The sequence below is a fragment of the Phyllopteryx taeniolatus genome, chromosome 8, assembly GCF_024500385.1.
Source record: "Phyllopteryx taeniolatus isolate TA_2022b chromosome 8, UOR_Ptae_1.2, whole genome shotgun sequence".
NCBI classification, from domain to species: domain Eukaryota; kingdom Metazoa; phylum Chordata; class Actinopteri; order Syngnathiformes; family Syngnathidae; genus Phyllopteryx; species Phyllopteryx taeniolatus.
Window position 1 is genome coordinate 7,574,389 of NC_084509.1, and position 15,729 is coordinate 7,590,117.

General features: G+C 39.7%; 1 protein-coding gene across 1 annotated transcript in view; it reads right to left on the reverse strand.

Annotated features, from left to right (window-relative positions):
• Nucleotides 1-1,318: 1,318 nt before the first annotated feature.
• nxn (nucleoredoxin) overlaps nt 1,319-15,729 on the reverse strand; it is a 49,075-nt gene continuing 34,664 nt past the window's right edge. Inside the window, exons 3-8 of the mRNA XM_061781643.1 lie at nt 11,720-11,853; nt 10,390-10,490; nt 9,979-10,085; nt 7,375-7,554; nt 5,354-5,478; nt 1,319-1,843 (exon numbers count right to left, since the gene is read on the reverse strand). Of these exons, the coding sequence (XP_061637627.1) occupies nt 1,661-1,843; nt 5,354-5,478; nt 7,375-7,554; nt 9,979-10,085; nt 10,390-10,490; nt 11,720-11,853 (830 nt within the window). The 3' untranslated portion in view covers nt 1,319-1,660. The remainder of the gene's footprint in view (nt 1,844-5,353; nt 5,479-7,374; nt 7,555-9,978; nt 10,086-10,389; nt 10,491-11,719; nt 11,854-15,729) is intronic.

The window sequence follows — 15,729 nt, forward strand, 5'->3', positions numbered from 1 at the left end:
GGAAACCAGAGTACCTGGGGGAAACCCACGCAGGCACGGGGAGAACATGCAAACTCCACACAGGCGAGGCCAGCATTTGAACCCCAGTCCTCAGAACTATGAGGCTGAACAACAATAAACCATTCATTCATTCAGCTTCCGTTTCGCTTATCGTCACCTAGGGTCACAGGCGTGCTGGAGCCTATCCCAGCTATCTCCGGGTGAGTGGCGGGGTACACCCTGAACTGGTCGCCAGCCAATTGCAGGGCACATATAAAAAAACAACCATTCGCACTCAGTCTAATGACTAGAAATAATCCAAGTCAAATAAAATCATGCCGTGTTTAGTCACAATGCGATCACTTCTCTCACCCTTAATCATGATAACCTCTATCAAATACAGTGATGCCTTGAGAAAAGAGTTTAATTTGTTCTATGACAACACATATCTCAAATCAGCTTTCCCTATTGAAATGAATGGGATTGCCATTAATCCACTCCGCACGCCCCAGAAAAAAACATTTGCAATGTTTTTTTAAAAAGGAAAATAGTACAAAAATATGCTTTATAAAAAGAGTAATGACATAATTAAATAGATTGTAAAGAATTAAACAGTTCATGCACCATTCTGTTTCAATTCAATGTATTGTGCTGCTCCTAGTGTGGCTGCCTTGGTCACCTGAGGGCAGTGTAATACAAATACATGTCTCAGTAAGCTGCAATAATATAAGTCATTTTTCATATCAGATACATATGCCTGTGAGTATTGTGAGATTTTCTGTCTACATGTGTTGTGCTGCCGTTTGTGTTCAACAAATCCATTGCTTAAAGGGGTCTAACCCCGTGACAATCAATTTTAATTAGACTGTAAATAGCTTTTTCCCGTTGTATGTTAGCATTAAGCTAGAGGGGGCATTCCTAAGGCAAAGTTGTTTTGTTTGAATTCCAAAACGTAACCATTGTATGTTTACTTTGACAGTAAACTTCAACTGGGAGTGGCATTAAACCGTGTGAAGCCTCTTTTTTGAAGAACCGTTACTAACTGCCAAACTGCTGCTTGTTGTGAAGTGAGCTACGTTTGCTGCCACCACCATAGTGCTTATATCTCAAATTTGTGCTCACAAGTCAAAGCAAAAAAAAAAAAAAGTCAGCCAACTGATGGCTCGTATCTAGAAAAGCTTGTAAGTCGTGTCACTTGTGTCTCAAGGCACCACTTTATAATAATCCACGGTGTAAACAAACAGAAATCCACAGCGGAGGCAAATGGGCTATGTACGTGTCATAATACAATTGGTCCTCTTACCAGTTGTTCACAATAACTGTCACTTTGCACAATAAATACAGAAAAAATGCTGCAATCACTTTATTCTTTTTTTTTCTTTTTCTTTTTTAATTCCATGGTCTAGACGTGAAAAAGACATGAGTGACAAATAGGTCCGCTGGGCTGTGTTAGAAACCAGAAATGCTATTTAATAATGCCATAATGTGGAAAAACAAAATAATCTTTGTATATATTAACTGTAGGGAGTATAGAGTCAATGCAAGGCACCGCAGGAGATGGAGAGAGTTAAAAAAAAAAGGAAGTTAAAATAGTAAAAAGTGAAGGATGAGGCCGAGGGAGTGAGTGCATTGATGATGATTGTGAAGAGTCCCGTTCTTGTCCGCATTTGGACTTGCTGTCTTAGATGGGCTCGGGTTTGAGCTTGTCGGCCAAGAAGTCACCGACGAACTGCTCCACCACGTCCGGCGTGATCTCCTCCACGTCGCGCACGTACTTGGCCCGTGCCGACATGTCCAGGATGGTGAGCAGCGGCGCCGCCTCTGGCAGGTTGGTATAATCACGCAAAGAGTCGCTCATGTCATCCTGCGGAGACAATTAAGACATTAGAGCCCTGTCATGTCCTTTAGGGGGCAGCAATGACCACCATTTGCTGTTAGTTTCACTCTGAGAGGTACAGTGGTACCTTGAGATACAAGTTTAATTTGTTTCCTGGCCATGCTCTTAACGCAAAACACCTGTATCTCAAACCATCTTACCCTGTTGCTCCACCAAATATCCGTTGCTTAGAACACCACGACACAGATGCTATTTGTTAGCCCGTCTTTGGTGTTTTGCACTGTTTGCTAGCATTCAGCAAAACTGACTTTCCTAAGGAAACGCAATTATCATAGATAACTGGGGAGAGAACAATTACATTGATTATAGGACACTTAGCTTGTGCGAGCGCAGTTGACAAAGCGGGGCCATGGACCATTTTTGCCTTGATTATTTGTAGTCGCCATTTTTATTTCTATTGTGCAAGCTAGCAGTTATCACGAATAACTGGCAAAAGGAATGATTACATTATTTGTAAGACATACATTGTGTGTGGACTAATTTGTGTCTCTTGCCTCGACCTTTTTTGACTGTGGATGAATTCTAGTCATTCTATTTATTTCTATCATGCAAAGGTGGCGGTAGCATGAAAAACCCGATGAGGAGGGATCAGATTAATCACAGGACACACATCTATCAACTGAAATAATTAGTTACTTCCTGTGTTTTTTGTCCTGATTGGAAAAAGGAAGGCATCTATTTGAGGAAGCCATTCATTTATTATCACCTGGCAAGTAATTGGAATACTTAGTATGAGAGGGTCTCATTCCACATGGTGCGGCACTGATTAATAAGTCTGTGTGTATATCCGCGTGTGTATATGTGTGTATATATATATATATATGTGTGTGTGTGTGTGTGTCTGTGTATGCTTGGGCGAGACAGGAAGTGAGATGTGAGTGCAATGAGGATGTGAAAATAAAACTTGATGATTTTGCAGGCCGCCAAGGTAAAGACAGGAAATTAAACTGAAGGCTTTGTGGATGGAAACTATATCAGATTTGGCTTTATGAGGGGTTTACATTTAAGGTGTATTCACACCAGGACATTTGAATCGTGACGGATTGCAGATTGATCTAAAATCCCTTCCTGGATTATTTCTAGTCGTGTTTATTTCTATTGTGAAAGGTGGCGATTATCATTCCTAACGTTCAAGGAAAGACCCTATTACAGTAACTTTATGACACGTTTACATTGTGCATGTACGTGACCCTGTGCGCCGTGTAGTTTCTTGATGGCATTATTTCTCGTCATTCATGGCAGTGGTTGTCATTCAGAAATAGCAAGAAAAGCAATCACATTAATTCCAAGACGAACAACATGTGGTGTGTGATTGAGTGCACCGTGGACTTTATTTTCTGACGATGGATTATTTCTCATCTTTGTGTTTACAGCGAAGTCACGGATGGTGTAGTGGTACACTCGCCTGACTTTGGTGCGGGCAGTGTGGGTTCAGTTCGCACTCAGTGACGGTGTGAATGTGAGTGCGAATGGTTGTCCGTGTCTATATGTGCCCTTCGACTGACTGGCGACCAGTTCAGGGTGTAGTCCGCCTTTCGCCCGAAGTCAGCTGGGATAGGCTCCGGCGCCCCACGACCCTAACCAGGATAAGCGGTGTTGAAAATGGATGGATCGATGTGTTTACAGTCCCGTGAAAAAGTATTGACCCCCTCCTCAAATTCTTAAGAGTTTTGCATAGTTTCCCCGCTTTAATGTTTAAGACCATCAAACAAATGTAAATATCAGACAAATATAACCCAAGTGACCTTAAAATGCTGTTTTTAAATGGTAATTTCATTTCTTAAGGAAAAAAAAAATATTCAAAGTTACCTGGTCCTGTGTGAAAAAGTAATAGCACCCTAAACCTAATTACTGGTTGGACCTCTTCAGCAGCAACAACGGAAATCAAGCGTTTTCTATAACTTTCACATCTCTGTGGAGATATTTTGGCCCACTCTTCCTTGCACAATTGTATGAATTCAGCAAAAAAATTGAGGTTTTTTAGCACGAAGGTCATGCCACTACATTTCAATCGGATTCAAGTCGGGACTTTTGACTAGACCACTCCAAAACCCTAATTTTGTTTTTTAAAACCATTAAGAAGTTGACTTGCTAGTGTGTTTTGGATCGTTATCCAGCTGCAGAACCCCAGTGCGCTTCAGCTTGAGGTCACAAACTGATGGCTGAACATTCTCCTTTAGGATTTTCTGTTAAAGAGCAAAATTCATGGTTCCATCAAACACAGCAAGTTGTCCAGGTCCAGAATGAGCAAAGCAGCCCAAGACACTACCACCACCATGTTTGACTGTTGGTATGCTGTTCTTTTGCTGAAATGCTGTGCTACATTTACACCAGATGTAACGAAACACACAACTTCCAAAAAGCTCAACTTTCATCTCATCAGTCCATCTAATATTCTCCCAAACGTCATGGGAATCATTCAGATGTTTATTTTGAAAAAGTAGGGCGACCTTTCTTCTTTTTGGTCAGCAGCAGTTTTCGACTTGGAACTTAAACTTGGAATACTATTTTTGCCCAGTCTCTTACTTATTGGTGTGTCGTGAACACCGACCTTAACTGAGGCAAGGGAGGCCTGCAGTTCTTTAGAAGTTGTCCTGAGTTCCTTTGTGGCCTCTTTGATGAGTCATTGCTGTTCTCCTGGGGTAATCTTTGCAGGCCGGCCACTCCTAAGACGGTTCACCACTGATCAATGTTTTCTACATGTAAGGATAATGCCACTCCCTATGGTTTGCTGGAATCCTAAAGCCTTAGAAATTGCATTTGTAACCCTTCCCAGACTGACAAATCAAATCACAGATCAAATACTTTATTTTTCGACTGTTCTGGAATTTCTTTGGATCGTGTCAATTTCCTGCAGCTTTTTTACATCTTTTGTCCAACTTGATTTTGTCGGGACAGATTCTGTTTAAGTGATTTCTTGATTGATCAGTCAGGAGGTAATCAGGCTTGGGTGTGATCAGTGAAAAGTAACCAAAAATTGTGATTAGCCACAATTAATTTGAACAAAAGGGGTGATTAATTTTTCACACAAGGCCAGGTAAGTTTGAATAGTTTTTTTCCTTAAAAAATGAAATCGTCATTTAAAAACAGCATTTTAAGTTCACTTGGATAATATTTGTCTGATGGTTCCATTTGTTTGACGATCTTAAACAAACTGGGGAAACTATGCAAAAACTATAAGAATTTGAGAAGGGGGCCACGGCACCGTATTTCTGTTGTGAAAGGTGGCAGTTATTAGACACGTATGTGTGAGTCCCCGGGTTGAAACTTGAGGGTGGAGTTGGATTTGTTAGTTAAAACAAACTTCCTATGGAAGGTTTCAAGATAATTTGCCTAACTTTCTGCCCCCTGTCAGCTTGTACTGTAAACGACAGATTATGAAACACCACCATCTTTCCTTCAGCCCATCTTCACCTTTGCTTGTGTGGCTTAAATGCCATTTACCCAGTTATGAAAGTAACATTTTCTTTCCCTCACCTCTCCGGCCACAAAGAAGAGCAGCGGCGTCTCCTCTTCCTTGGCTTTGTATTTAGTCATCAGCTTCTCGGCGATGGGCCGTATCAGCTCCTTGGCCGGCTCCAGCTCACGTTCCTCCTCGGCGTCTGAGGAGAACAACAGATGGTCTGCGTCTTGTTTTGCTATACGGTTTGACCTCGACACACATCACGGGGGTGTTGAATTTAGCCGGCCCCGACAAAATACTCTGCATTCTTCTAAAATTTCTAAAATGTTTATCATGAGTACACCCACAAATAGTCTCAAGAAGCCATGCTCAAAAAGACACAGGAAGTCCGCCATTTTGGCTCAAACCGGCCATTTTAGGCTCCATTTGGACATTTCCAGGGGTCACTGACCCAGAGATTTTGTCTGAGTGCTACCAAAGTTGAACCACTTTTATTTGACAGACAGACAACACTAAATTTCAAGTTTCAATTTTAACAACCACCTATACGAGACAATTGATAACACTAAATTGCAAAAAATTCTAGTTTTGGTCATTGTGTAGGGGCAGAACCATGGTGATGAATTTTGATGACTCACTAAAACAAAATACAAAACTAACAATTCAGCGTTGGATTTGTTTGAAAATTCTGTCCTCAATGCCAGTTTGATTTAGTAACATAACATTTGGTATGCAAGGAAAGGCAGATTTATTTACGGTTTAGCACATTTCATACACAAGGTAACTCAATGTGCTTTACATGATTACAAGTAAAAGCATTTAAAAACAAAGAGCAAGAGACAGAAATAAGACAGCTTACTAAAATTATTAAAAGAACACAAATTGCAAGTAAAAGCTGAAAATATTTTAAAACGATTTAAAAGAGCTCTATCATAAGCATGCGGAAAAAGAATAGTTTTTGAGCTTGATATAAAAACATTTACACTTGGGGCAGACTTCACTTCTGTTGGAAGCATATTCCATTCATTCGCAGTGTAACAGCTAAATGCTGCTTCACAATCTTTGGTTTGAATTCTGGGCTCCACTTTCTGACCTGAGTCTGTAGCTCTCAGAGCTCTACTGGGTTTATACCCCATTAGCATTTCTTTAATATATTCAGGACCTAAACCATTCAGTGATTCATAGACCAATCGCAGAACTTTTAAGTCTATTCTCTCGCTGTCTGGAAGCCTTTAGAATCAGAGTAATATGCTCTGATATCTTTGCTCTGGTCAAGACCGCGCTGCAGCGTTCAGAGTCAGTTGCAGCTGTTTAATGCTCTTTTGTGGGAGTCCAGTCAGAAGACTAGTTAGGCATGTCTATCAAGTCATGGCCAAAAACACATGGCGTCATCCATGCCCTCATGTCTTCTTCCATCACTACATCTGTCAACCTTCTGCCCTCTCGAACTTTGTCTCCAAAACATCGAACCTTGGCCGTCCCTCTGATGAGCTCATTTCTCATTTTATCCAACCTGGTCACTTCGAGAGAGAACCTCATAATCTTCATTTTCGTCACCTCGAGCTCTGCTTCCTGTTGTCTCTTCAGTGGCACTGTCTCTAATCCGTACATCATGGCTAGCCTCACCACTGTCTTATAAACATTGCCCTTCATCTTAGCAGAGACTCTTCTGCCACATAACACACCTGACGCCTTCCTCCACCCGTTCCAACCTGCTTCTTCACTTCCTTAACACATTCAACATGGCTCTGGACTGTTGACCCCAAATATTTAAAGTCCTCCACCCTCTCTTCTCCCTGTAGCCTCACTCTCCACATCTCTCATTCATGCACATAAACAGTCCCCTCCAAAAGTATTGGAACGGCAAGGTCAATTCCTTTATTTTTGTTGTCTACTCAAGACATTTGGGTTTCAGATCAAAAGATAAATATGAGACACAAGTTCAGAATTCCATCTTTTATTTCATTGTATTTACATCTAAATGTGTTAAACAACCAGGGACAGAGCACATTTTGTTTGATGCCACCTATTTTTCAAGCGAGCAAAAGTATTGTTATATTGCGAGAGATTTGATCAACAATGGCTGCCGACTCACCCACAAAGAGGACAAGGCAGGGCCCCTCATGGAGCTGCGCGGCGTTGGCCTCGCTGAGCTCCAGCACGGGCCGAGGGTGCCAGGGGAACAGGCGACACTCTGGGTCATTCAGCACCTCCACGCGGCCTTGTCGCGTGATCACGTGACCCTCAGCGTCCAACAGGATCAGGGTGGGGATACCTGGGGAACGATAACGGGGTTTGAAGGATAACGGGTCAGGGAATGGCTCGTTTCCGTTACGCCATCCTTCAAATTATTTTGCTGTATCAAGGTTTTCTGCTCATGCACCCCAACACTCCTGCACACACCTTCAAAAAGTCAAAACAAAGCCCAATTAAAGACATGCATAGATAATAAATGCAACTTCAATAGGTTTAATCATGCTAAATAATTGTGCATTCTTTTTATACAGTTTTTCATAATATAAAATTAGATCCCCAAAGTATGCATGCTTACAGCTATGTTGATTTAATTTCATAGAAGAAGAAGCTCAAGAGCATTTTGAATAGCAAGTTTTTTATTGTTCGTTTTATTAGTTAAAATGTAATTTCGGAGAGGAAATGCTCATAGTGAAGCAAAGAGTTCCTGGCCTGTTATTCATAATTTGCATAACAGAAATAAACGGAAAGACTAGAAATAACCCAGAGCCAAAAATGCATGCGGTCACGCACATGCGCATAAGACAACTGTAATGCAAATGTCCCTCTCGCCTATTAAGTCATTATTACCACTACCTTGCACAATAGAAATAAAAACTACCACTACAAATAACCTACAGCGTAAAAAAAACAACACTACACTGCACTCTGGCTCACGCATGGTCAGATGTGTGTAACACGTCCTGTAATTAATGCAATTGCTCGCTCATGGCAACCACCATTTTGCACAGTAGAAATAAACAGAACTATAAATAATCCACTGTCAAAAAGGTCTAAATCATGCTCTGACAAATGTCAAGGCACCGTAGACATGTCATCTAACTACCGTAGTGTGGTCGTTAGTCATGATAAATGCCACGTTGTACAACAGAAATCATTCTTCCATTTTCTATACTCCTTGCCTTTGACAGGGTCGCGGGTAACTGGAGCCTCTTCTAGCTGACTTTGGGCGATTGTCGCAGTACACCCAGTACTGGTCGCCAGTCAACTATAGAAATAATCCACACAGTAAAAAAAAATAAAAATCTGCGGCATGCTCAGTCATGTGCAAAATGCAGCAATGTAGATGTGTCCTACAATGGCTAATGTAATCGCTCCTTGCCAGTTACTGACGTAACCACCAACTTATCCACAATAGAAATAAACAAGCCACAGAATCAAAGAAAATTGACTCCCTGCACACATTGCTCCCTGGCAGGCTGCTTGTAATTCCTGTGATCACTATCTGTCAGCCTTATCAGAAACAGCCGTGATGTAGGCGCTCAGCCAGGGGCAGGGGCACTGTTCATCTTGTCTGCTCATGTGGACTCAAGGCAAGTCAGGGTAGAGGGTTGGGGGTGGGAGGGTGCAGTGTTGACATCGCTGTGCATTCCTCACATGCTTTGCAGGAAAAACTCACAGCCCCCTCCTCCCCTCACTTATTTCAAGCAGGGAATGAAGACGAAGAGTTTAGAAGCGCAAACACGATGACAGATAAAATCCAGGAGCCCATAAAAATCGAGCTGCTCTGAGAGATACTCTTCTTACAATCCCTAGAAATGTCACCCCTAGAAATATAAGAGTAGATGCATAGACCCTAAAAGAGTTCCTCATATTGCAAATCAACATTCCCCATTGAATTGAATTGCCTTTATTCCATTCCAGCCCCCTCAAAAGACTGACAAAGGTTTGTTTTAAAAATGAAAGAGAGCAAGTTTTGTACTGTATAAAAAACATACAATAATTACAAAATTAAATAATATGTAAAGAAGTAAATAGTTTTAGCATTATTTTTTGCCTTAATTCAATGGACATTGAGCTGCTACTTCTGGTGTCCTCGCTTTGGCCACCAGGGGGATGTATAATACATACATATAATACACGTAGATTTGATGTTGAAACACAAAGAAGACTGTTGCAAGTAAGCTGCGGCATTTTTCGCAGCGCATACATAATATGTGCCTGTGAGTATTGCCATATGCTCTCTCTGTTTGTGTTGCTACACAGTTTGTGTTCAAATATTTGTTGTTTAAATCTTTATAACTACCACAATATCAATGCTAGTTTTGTGAGCCCATTAATGGCACTTCGCATAATGTGTTCGCGTTAACCTAGCGCAGTTTTGTAAGACATTGGTTTGTGGTTTGGTTGAACATACAACTTGTAATTCTTTGTTTTATGTTTAGTTTTACAATATACTTAAGTGGGAGTAGCATTAAACAGTTTGAAGCGAGCACACTTCGTCTCTTGTTTGAAGAACTGTTTCAGTGTCTGTACACTGTAGAAGCGCAGAATACAACCCCCCCCCTACTTGTAAATCAAATTTTCACTCAAAGCAAAACAACAACAAAAATGAACAAAATCTGGGGCGATTGAGCGTCAGCTTATAGCTTGAAAAACTTAAGTTGGATCAAATCAAGGTACTAATGTATTTCTATACTGTGTGTCTGTATGCTCGCACAATTACCTTGAATCCCATAAAGCCTGTTGAGTCGCGAGCGTCGAGCCTCGTCCGAATACGGCACCGCCATCCAGGGCATCTCGCTGAAGTACTGCTGGAAAGACTCCTCAGACCTACAGGTATGTGTGTGTGTCAATTAATAGACAGCCTATATTGTCACTCTCCTATAAATAATGACCCAAGTCATGTTTTGCCAATTTTTTGGGGACAAATCATCTCAGTCATGATGCCGGCCACCTCTGTTAAAAAAAACAAAAACAATCGCTAACATGCTCAGTTGAATAGATCATGCAATTCTATCCAAGAAATGAAATTATTAATAAATATATTCAATATATGGTTCATTTTTTTGTTTTCTCTAATATAAATAAAAAAGGCCATTAGTTTAGGAAGGTGGCGATGTATACACTATCTTACCTATCAGCGCTGACGAACACGATCTCAAACTTTTGACCCGACTCTTTGACGGTGCGATATGACTCCACTAACACTCGCGTTAAACTGCGGCACGGTGGACACTGAAAGACATCAAACAGACAGATAATAGACAGGTAGACTTTACCAATCCTGTGACAAAGTGGGGAAAAAGTGAAAAAATAAATCAGTTATTTTTAATCCTGTTGTTAACCACAGAGCTGTGCTATTTCACAGAAATTAACACATTTCAACATATGTTCAAGGACCATACCTTGTTTTAAAAAGGCGTAATAAATGTGAATTAAGTATTTATTTTCAGAGGAAAAAAGGCATTCAACAAGAATAATGTCATAAATTTTCAAGAATAAAGTTTTTTTTTTTTTTTTTCCAGAAAAAGGCTTATTATTATTTATTTTTTCCAAGAGAATCTATACTGTAGTACATTCTACTCTACTATAAGAATGAATAATATTTTTCCAGGTAGAAAAGTAATATTTATTCAAGGAAAAAGTAATAATCTTACAAGAATATTTTGTTTTGTTTTGAATAGTTGTATTTTTTTTTTTATAAAGGCCAAAAAGACCTGATTTCAATAATCAAGAATAAAGTTACAATTTTTCTACATTCAAGTGGTATATTTTTCAAGAGAAAATTCCCTTCCATCGGTTAAATGTAAGATTCTGATTTTTTCCCCCCCCAAAAAAATAAAATAAATTACTCTGCTTAGCTTATGACTTTATTCATATCGTATAATAGTTTTTTTTTCTAGGCCCGAATACTCATTTGTAACTTGCTGTCATCTGAATCTACAATCATCTGCTCATTCTTGCAATGACATTTCCCACCACTTAGAGACGCTTTACAGCTTTTTGCCTTCACATCCCCTAATGACTTAGTATTTCATGGAATTGTGGTGCAAAACAATCTTCTTTCTGGTCCATCTCAGTGTCATGTGTGACTGTGGTTTGGTCGAGCTGACTTCTCAATAGAGGTTTTGTGGCTCTGTCTGGGCCAACAGTCTGCGCCAGTGCTGGGAAGTAAGTAAGTACAAATACTTTGTTACTGTACTAAAGTACATTTTCCAGGTATCTGTACTTGAGTATTTATTTTTCTGATGAAATATTACTTTTTCTCCCAACATTTGAACACAGATATATGTAATTTAAATGTTCATAAAAGATAAGAAAAAAGTAAAGCAGTGCCAGGGACGCCTTCTCATGGTCCCGTTTGTCTCAAACGACCCTCACTTGTCACGTCCGAGGCGCGGTGGAAAAAAAAAAAAAAAAAAAAAAAAAGAGAAAAAAAGTGTGACATCATAAAAGACACTCACCCAGTGTGCAGAGAAGTAGACCCCCACGTAGTGCCCCTCCAGGGAAGCGCTGTCAGCTGACTGCCTGTTGCTCCTGAGCAGAGGCCCCGCCACCACCTCAGCAAACGGCTTGGGCCCCCAGGGGAACTCCAGGCCTGCAGCGAGCAAGAGAGAGAGGTGATCATGTAAGGCAGGGGGGGTCACTTGCAGCCCACTGCTAAAGGTTTAACAAATATAGCTTTTTGAAGATATTGTGATGAAAGTCGAAGTTGATTAATCAATGAGGTCACTGATATTTTTTCACCACAGTACAGCGGTCCTCCAACTTGCTTGCGTCACCGACCGGTTTTACATTAAAGACTGACTGGCATTGAAAAAAGTAAAACGCAACGGCAGCTGGCGGGCAAGTCATAAGTCCTCTGTAATTTAGATGATTGGAAAACGAGATGCCAAAAACACTTGATTAGCGGTTGTTAGTCAACTTCAAGCTTTAAACATCGATGCGTAGTAGTAAAGCACATTATTTACTCGCCACATTTTCTAAAAACTCAATTAAATGTGACCAGCATCAAAAGGTTATGAGACAGTTAAAATATTGAAAGATAGCACACAAAATTATACATTTATCAAATTTAATGTTCCAAAATATAACACTCTTCATTTTAAATTATTTGTTGAATGTTAAATTTGACCATTTGTCACACCATTTTTTTTAAGATACAAAAAAATACATTTGGATGGAACAAGATTAAAAAAGTTTAATAGAACATTTTATGATAAGTGAGATGTTACAGGCTATCTGCCTGTGCCTGCGTGGGTTTTTGAAGGGTACTCCGGTTTCCTCCCACATTCCAGAAACATGCATAGAAGGTTAATTGAAGACTAAATTGTATGATGCGTGAATGATTGTTTGTCTATTTGTGTTTTGCGAATGGCTGGCGACCACTTCAGGGTATACCCAGCCTCTCGCCCAGAGTCAGCTGAAAAATGTTACAAGAATCGGACTATTTAAAATGAATTGGCCAGTGAAAAATGCTTAATGAAAATTAGTCACAATTTTCGAAATTGTCAAAGTTGTAAATAAATCTTAAAGACCCTGTAAAGCGACAAAAAATATCTTGTAAATTTGACACACCATAGGAGTATAGGAGTATTTTTTTTACAAGCCCACAAAATTTATGAATAATAATAAAAAAGAAATCCATAAATAAAAAAAAAAAATGCTTCAATTCTAATTAATTGACAAAATTAATTAAAAATATAAAAAAATGTAAAATAAGGCTAAAAAAAACAAAACATTCAGCCCGCCTTCCAGCTGTAGGACTGTGTGGGCGCGTCCGTTGAAAGCACTAAAAAAACGCCCTGCTCAAGCTTCACCTGTCAATCAGCCTCTGAGAGTTGCGTTCAGAGACACTGCGTAAATATGAGTGAATGTGTTCTTTGTTGGCTTTGTAATGCAGTAAGTACATCATTGTAAAAATGTATTCATAGGAAAACGTACTTGTATCAGAATGCTTTAGTTACAACACTGTGCGATCACACTGTCATATGGAATTTATTATTTTTTTTAACATAAGAATAGATAAAATAGTCAATATCATCAACCACAGCTGCAAGGAATGAAAAGTTATCAATGTCCTTTCACCAGCGTTCCTTTCATACTGTGCTGCGTTTTTCTTTGCACATTAAGGAAAAAAAGTCCTGTTTCTTCCCTCATTTTAAAAGACACCATTGAATCTATCAGCTTTTCTCATGTTTTTGCGATTGTAGGGTGAAACTGAATGGGTGGCAACAATGAGAAAATGAAATGCCAGTATTTTGAGGGAAATAGCCTGTTAGCAAAATAATGAGAAAAAAAATAAAAAAAACTATGAAGTAGTTCATTTTTGGAACGATGAACTGAACTTTAAACAAATTCGCGTAGACAATGAACTTTCCCAACACTGGTTGTGTGGCGTGCGGCGCATAGAGCGAGGCTGTGGAGTATTGGACGGATCCACTAGCCGCTAATAGCTGTCCAATTCGCAGTGGAGCCATCAAATTCGCCATCGGCTTTCTCCGTGAACACCGCATGGCATAACACGTTAGGGAAGACACATTTTTTGGGGTTGAAGGCATAGCTTGTACTGTAGTGGTACAAATGGACCAAGGCTTTACTGCGAACTCGCAATTGTGACGGTTAGCCAACGATGAAATGATAGCGCCCAGTACTCATGTAGTGGGGGAAGGCTGACTCAAGCCAGAAAGTATACGCCCCAGGCCTGTATGAGTCATTGGCGAGCTTTTTCCACGTGCATGTCGACTGTATTGTATAAATACCTTACCCTCGCCCACATGCATCTTTGGGGTAGCTTTTTAGTCCCACCCAAAAAATCCGGACAACTGAGAAGGTTAAAAAGAGGTTAACGCTATAGCTCAACAATTTAGTACTTAATAACTGGAAATATGTGCAAAGACTGAGAACAATTACCTTCAAACATATCTATTTAAAAACAAATAAAAAACAAAACTTTACAGGGTCTTTAATATTACAACATACACAGGTTATCAAATTTTGTAAGTTGAATGTTACAAGACATGACAATTTTTAAATTTAGATATCACACTAATACTGAAGACGTTTTGCTTGGATGTTTAACTGTTTTGTATAGGTAGAACAAAAGCATACTGAACTGGTTTTAGCATGTTTCATAAACACAATATTTTTATTTTTTCTGTATGTGGCCCTTCAGTGGAAAAAAGTTGAAAAATCCATGCGGCAAGGGAAAAGCGAAAATCCGACATCCACGATAGTTGCACGGTAAGATTTCAGGGTTACACACAAAAAAGCCCACCAAAATCTGGTGCTGAAGGTTCAAGAATATGTTTGAACACGACAACATTAAAAGAACATTTGTTTGACAGAAATAGCTGGATCGACCAATATTCAGAACAATAGGCAAATTCCAAGGAAGTCGGTGAAAATCCAAGAAGGACAATTGCAGAATAATATGCAAACTTGGGGAAAAGTAATTTAGAGCTCTTTCTTAACAACTGCAGATTCCATGAGCATCAACTAAACAACTATATATAAATAGATGGACCTATTCTCAGAACAATGGGAAGTCCACAGAACTAAGAAGGAGAAATTGAGATTTACACAAGTTTGAGAAAGTTTTTAGTGTTATTTCAAAACAAGTACAGATTCAAGTATCATCTGTTCAAACAATTGTACATTAGGCTAATTGATTCACTAATACTCAGAACAATGGGGGAAGTAGAAGGAACTCTTAATGAGATTTGTAAATTTTCACACATGCGAGTCTTTAGCAACCATTCAAGTTAGCACTTTGGATGTTTCACCACTTTGCCAAGGTCTGGAAGAAGACTAAACATTGGTGACTATTTGCTGGAAGAAGACTAAACAAAGACTATTTTGAGTCCTTTTTGAGTAACTTAACATGCATGTTTTCATAAGTATCAAAAACTGTCTTTTCGGGCATGGCTTCTTGTGACTTTTTTGTGGGTCTACTCATGATTGACGTGATTACCAAATTGTATGTTGCTAAGGGAAACTGGCTTCAGGGGCAAAATTTATTACTAGTTTCGTGCATTAGGGCGAGTCATATACTGTAACTTTGCCACACACACACACAATGAAACATTTTGCAATTTAGTGTTGTCCATCTGTCTCGTAACGTGGTTCAAATGTTGTAGCCGGACAAAATCTCTGGGAGGAGTATTTCAAGGATCACTGGAAAAATGGCTAAAATGACCCTAAAAGGGCAGCTTCAAACTAATCCCGTGACTTTTCAGGCATGGCTTCTTGAGGCTTCTTTTTTGGGTCTACGAATGACAGACACACCTACCAAATTTTATGTCGCCAAGTCTAACTTGCTTCAGGGGATATTAAAAAATAAATAAATAAATAATAATAATAAAAAATTGCAGGCTTAAGGCCTCTTTATACTCCCGTGCTTGCACAGCCGACAACGCCCGCATTGCATCACGTGACCAACGCGTTGGCCCGCGAGGCCTCTCTGCATCACTTG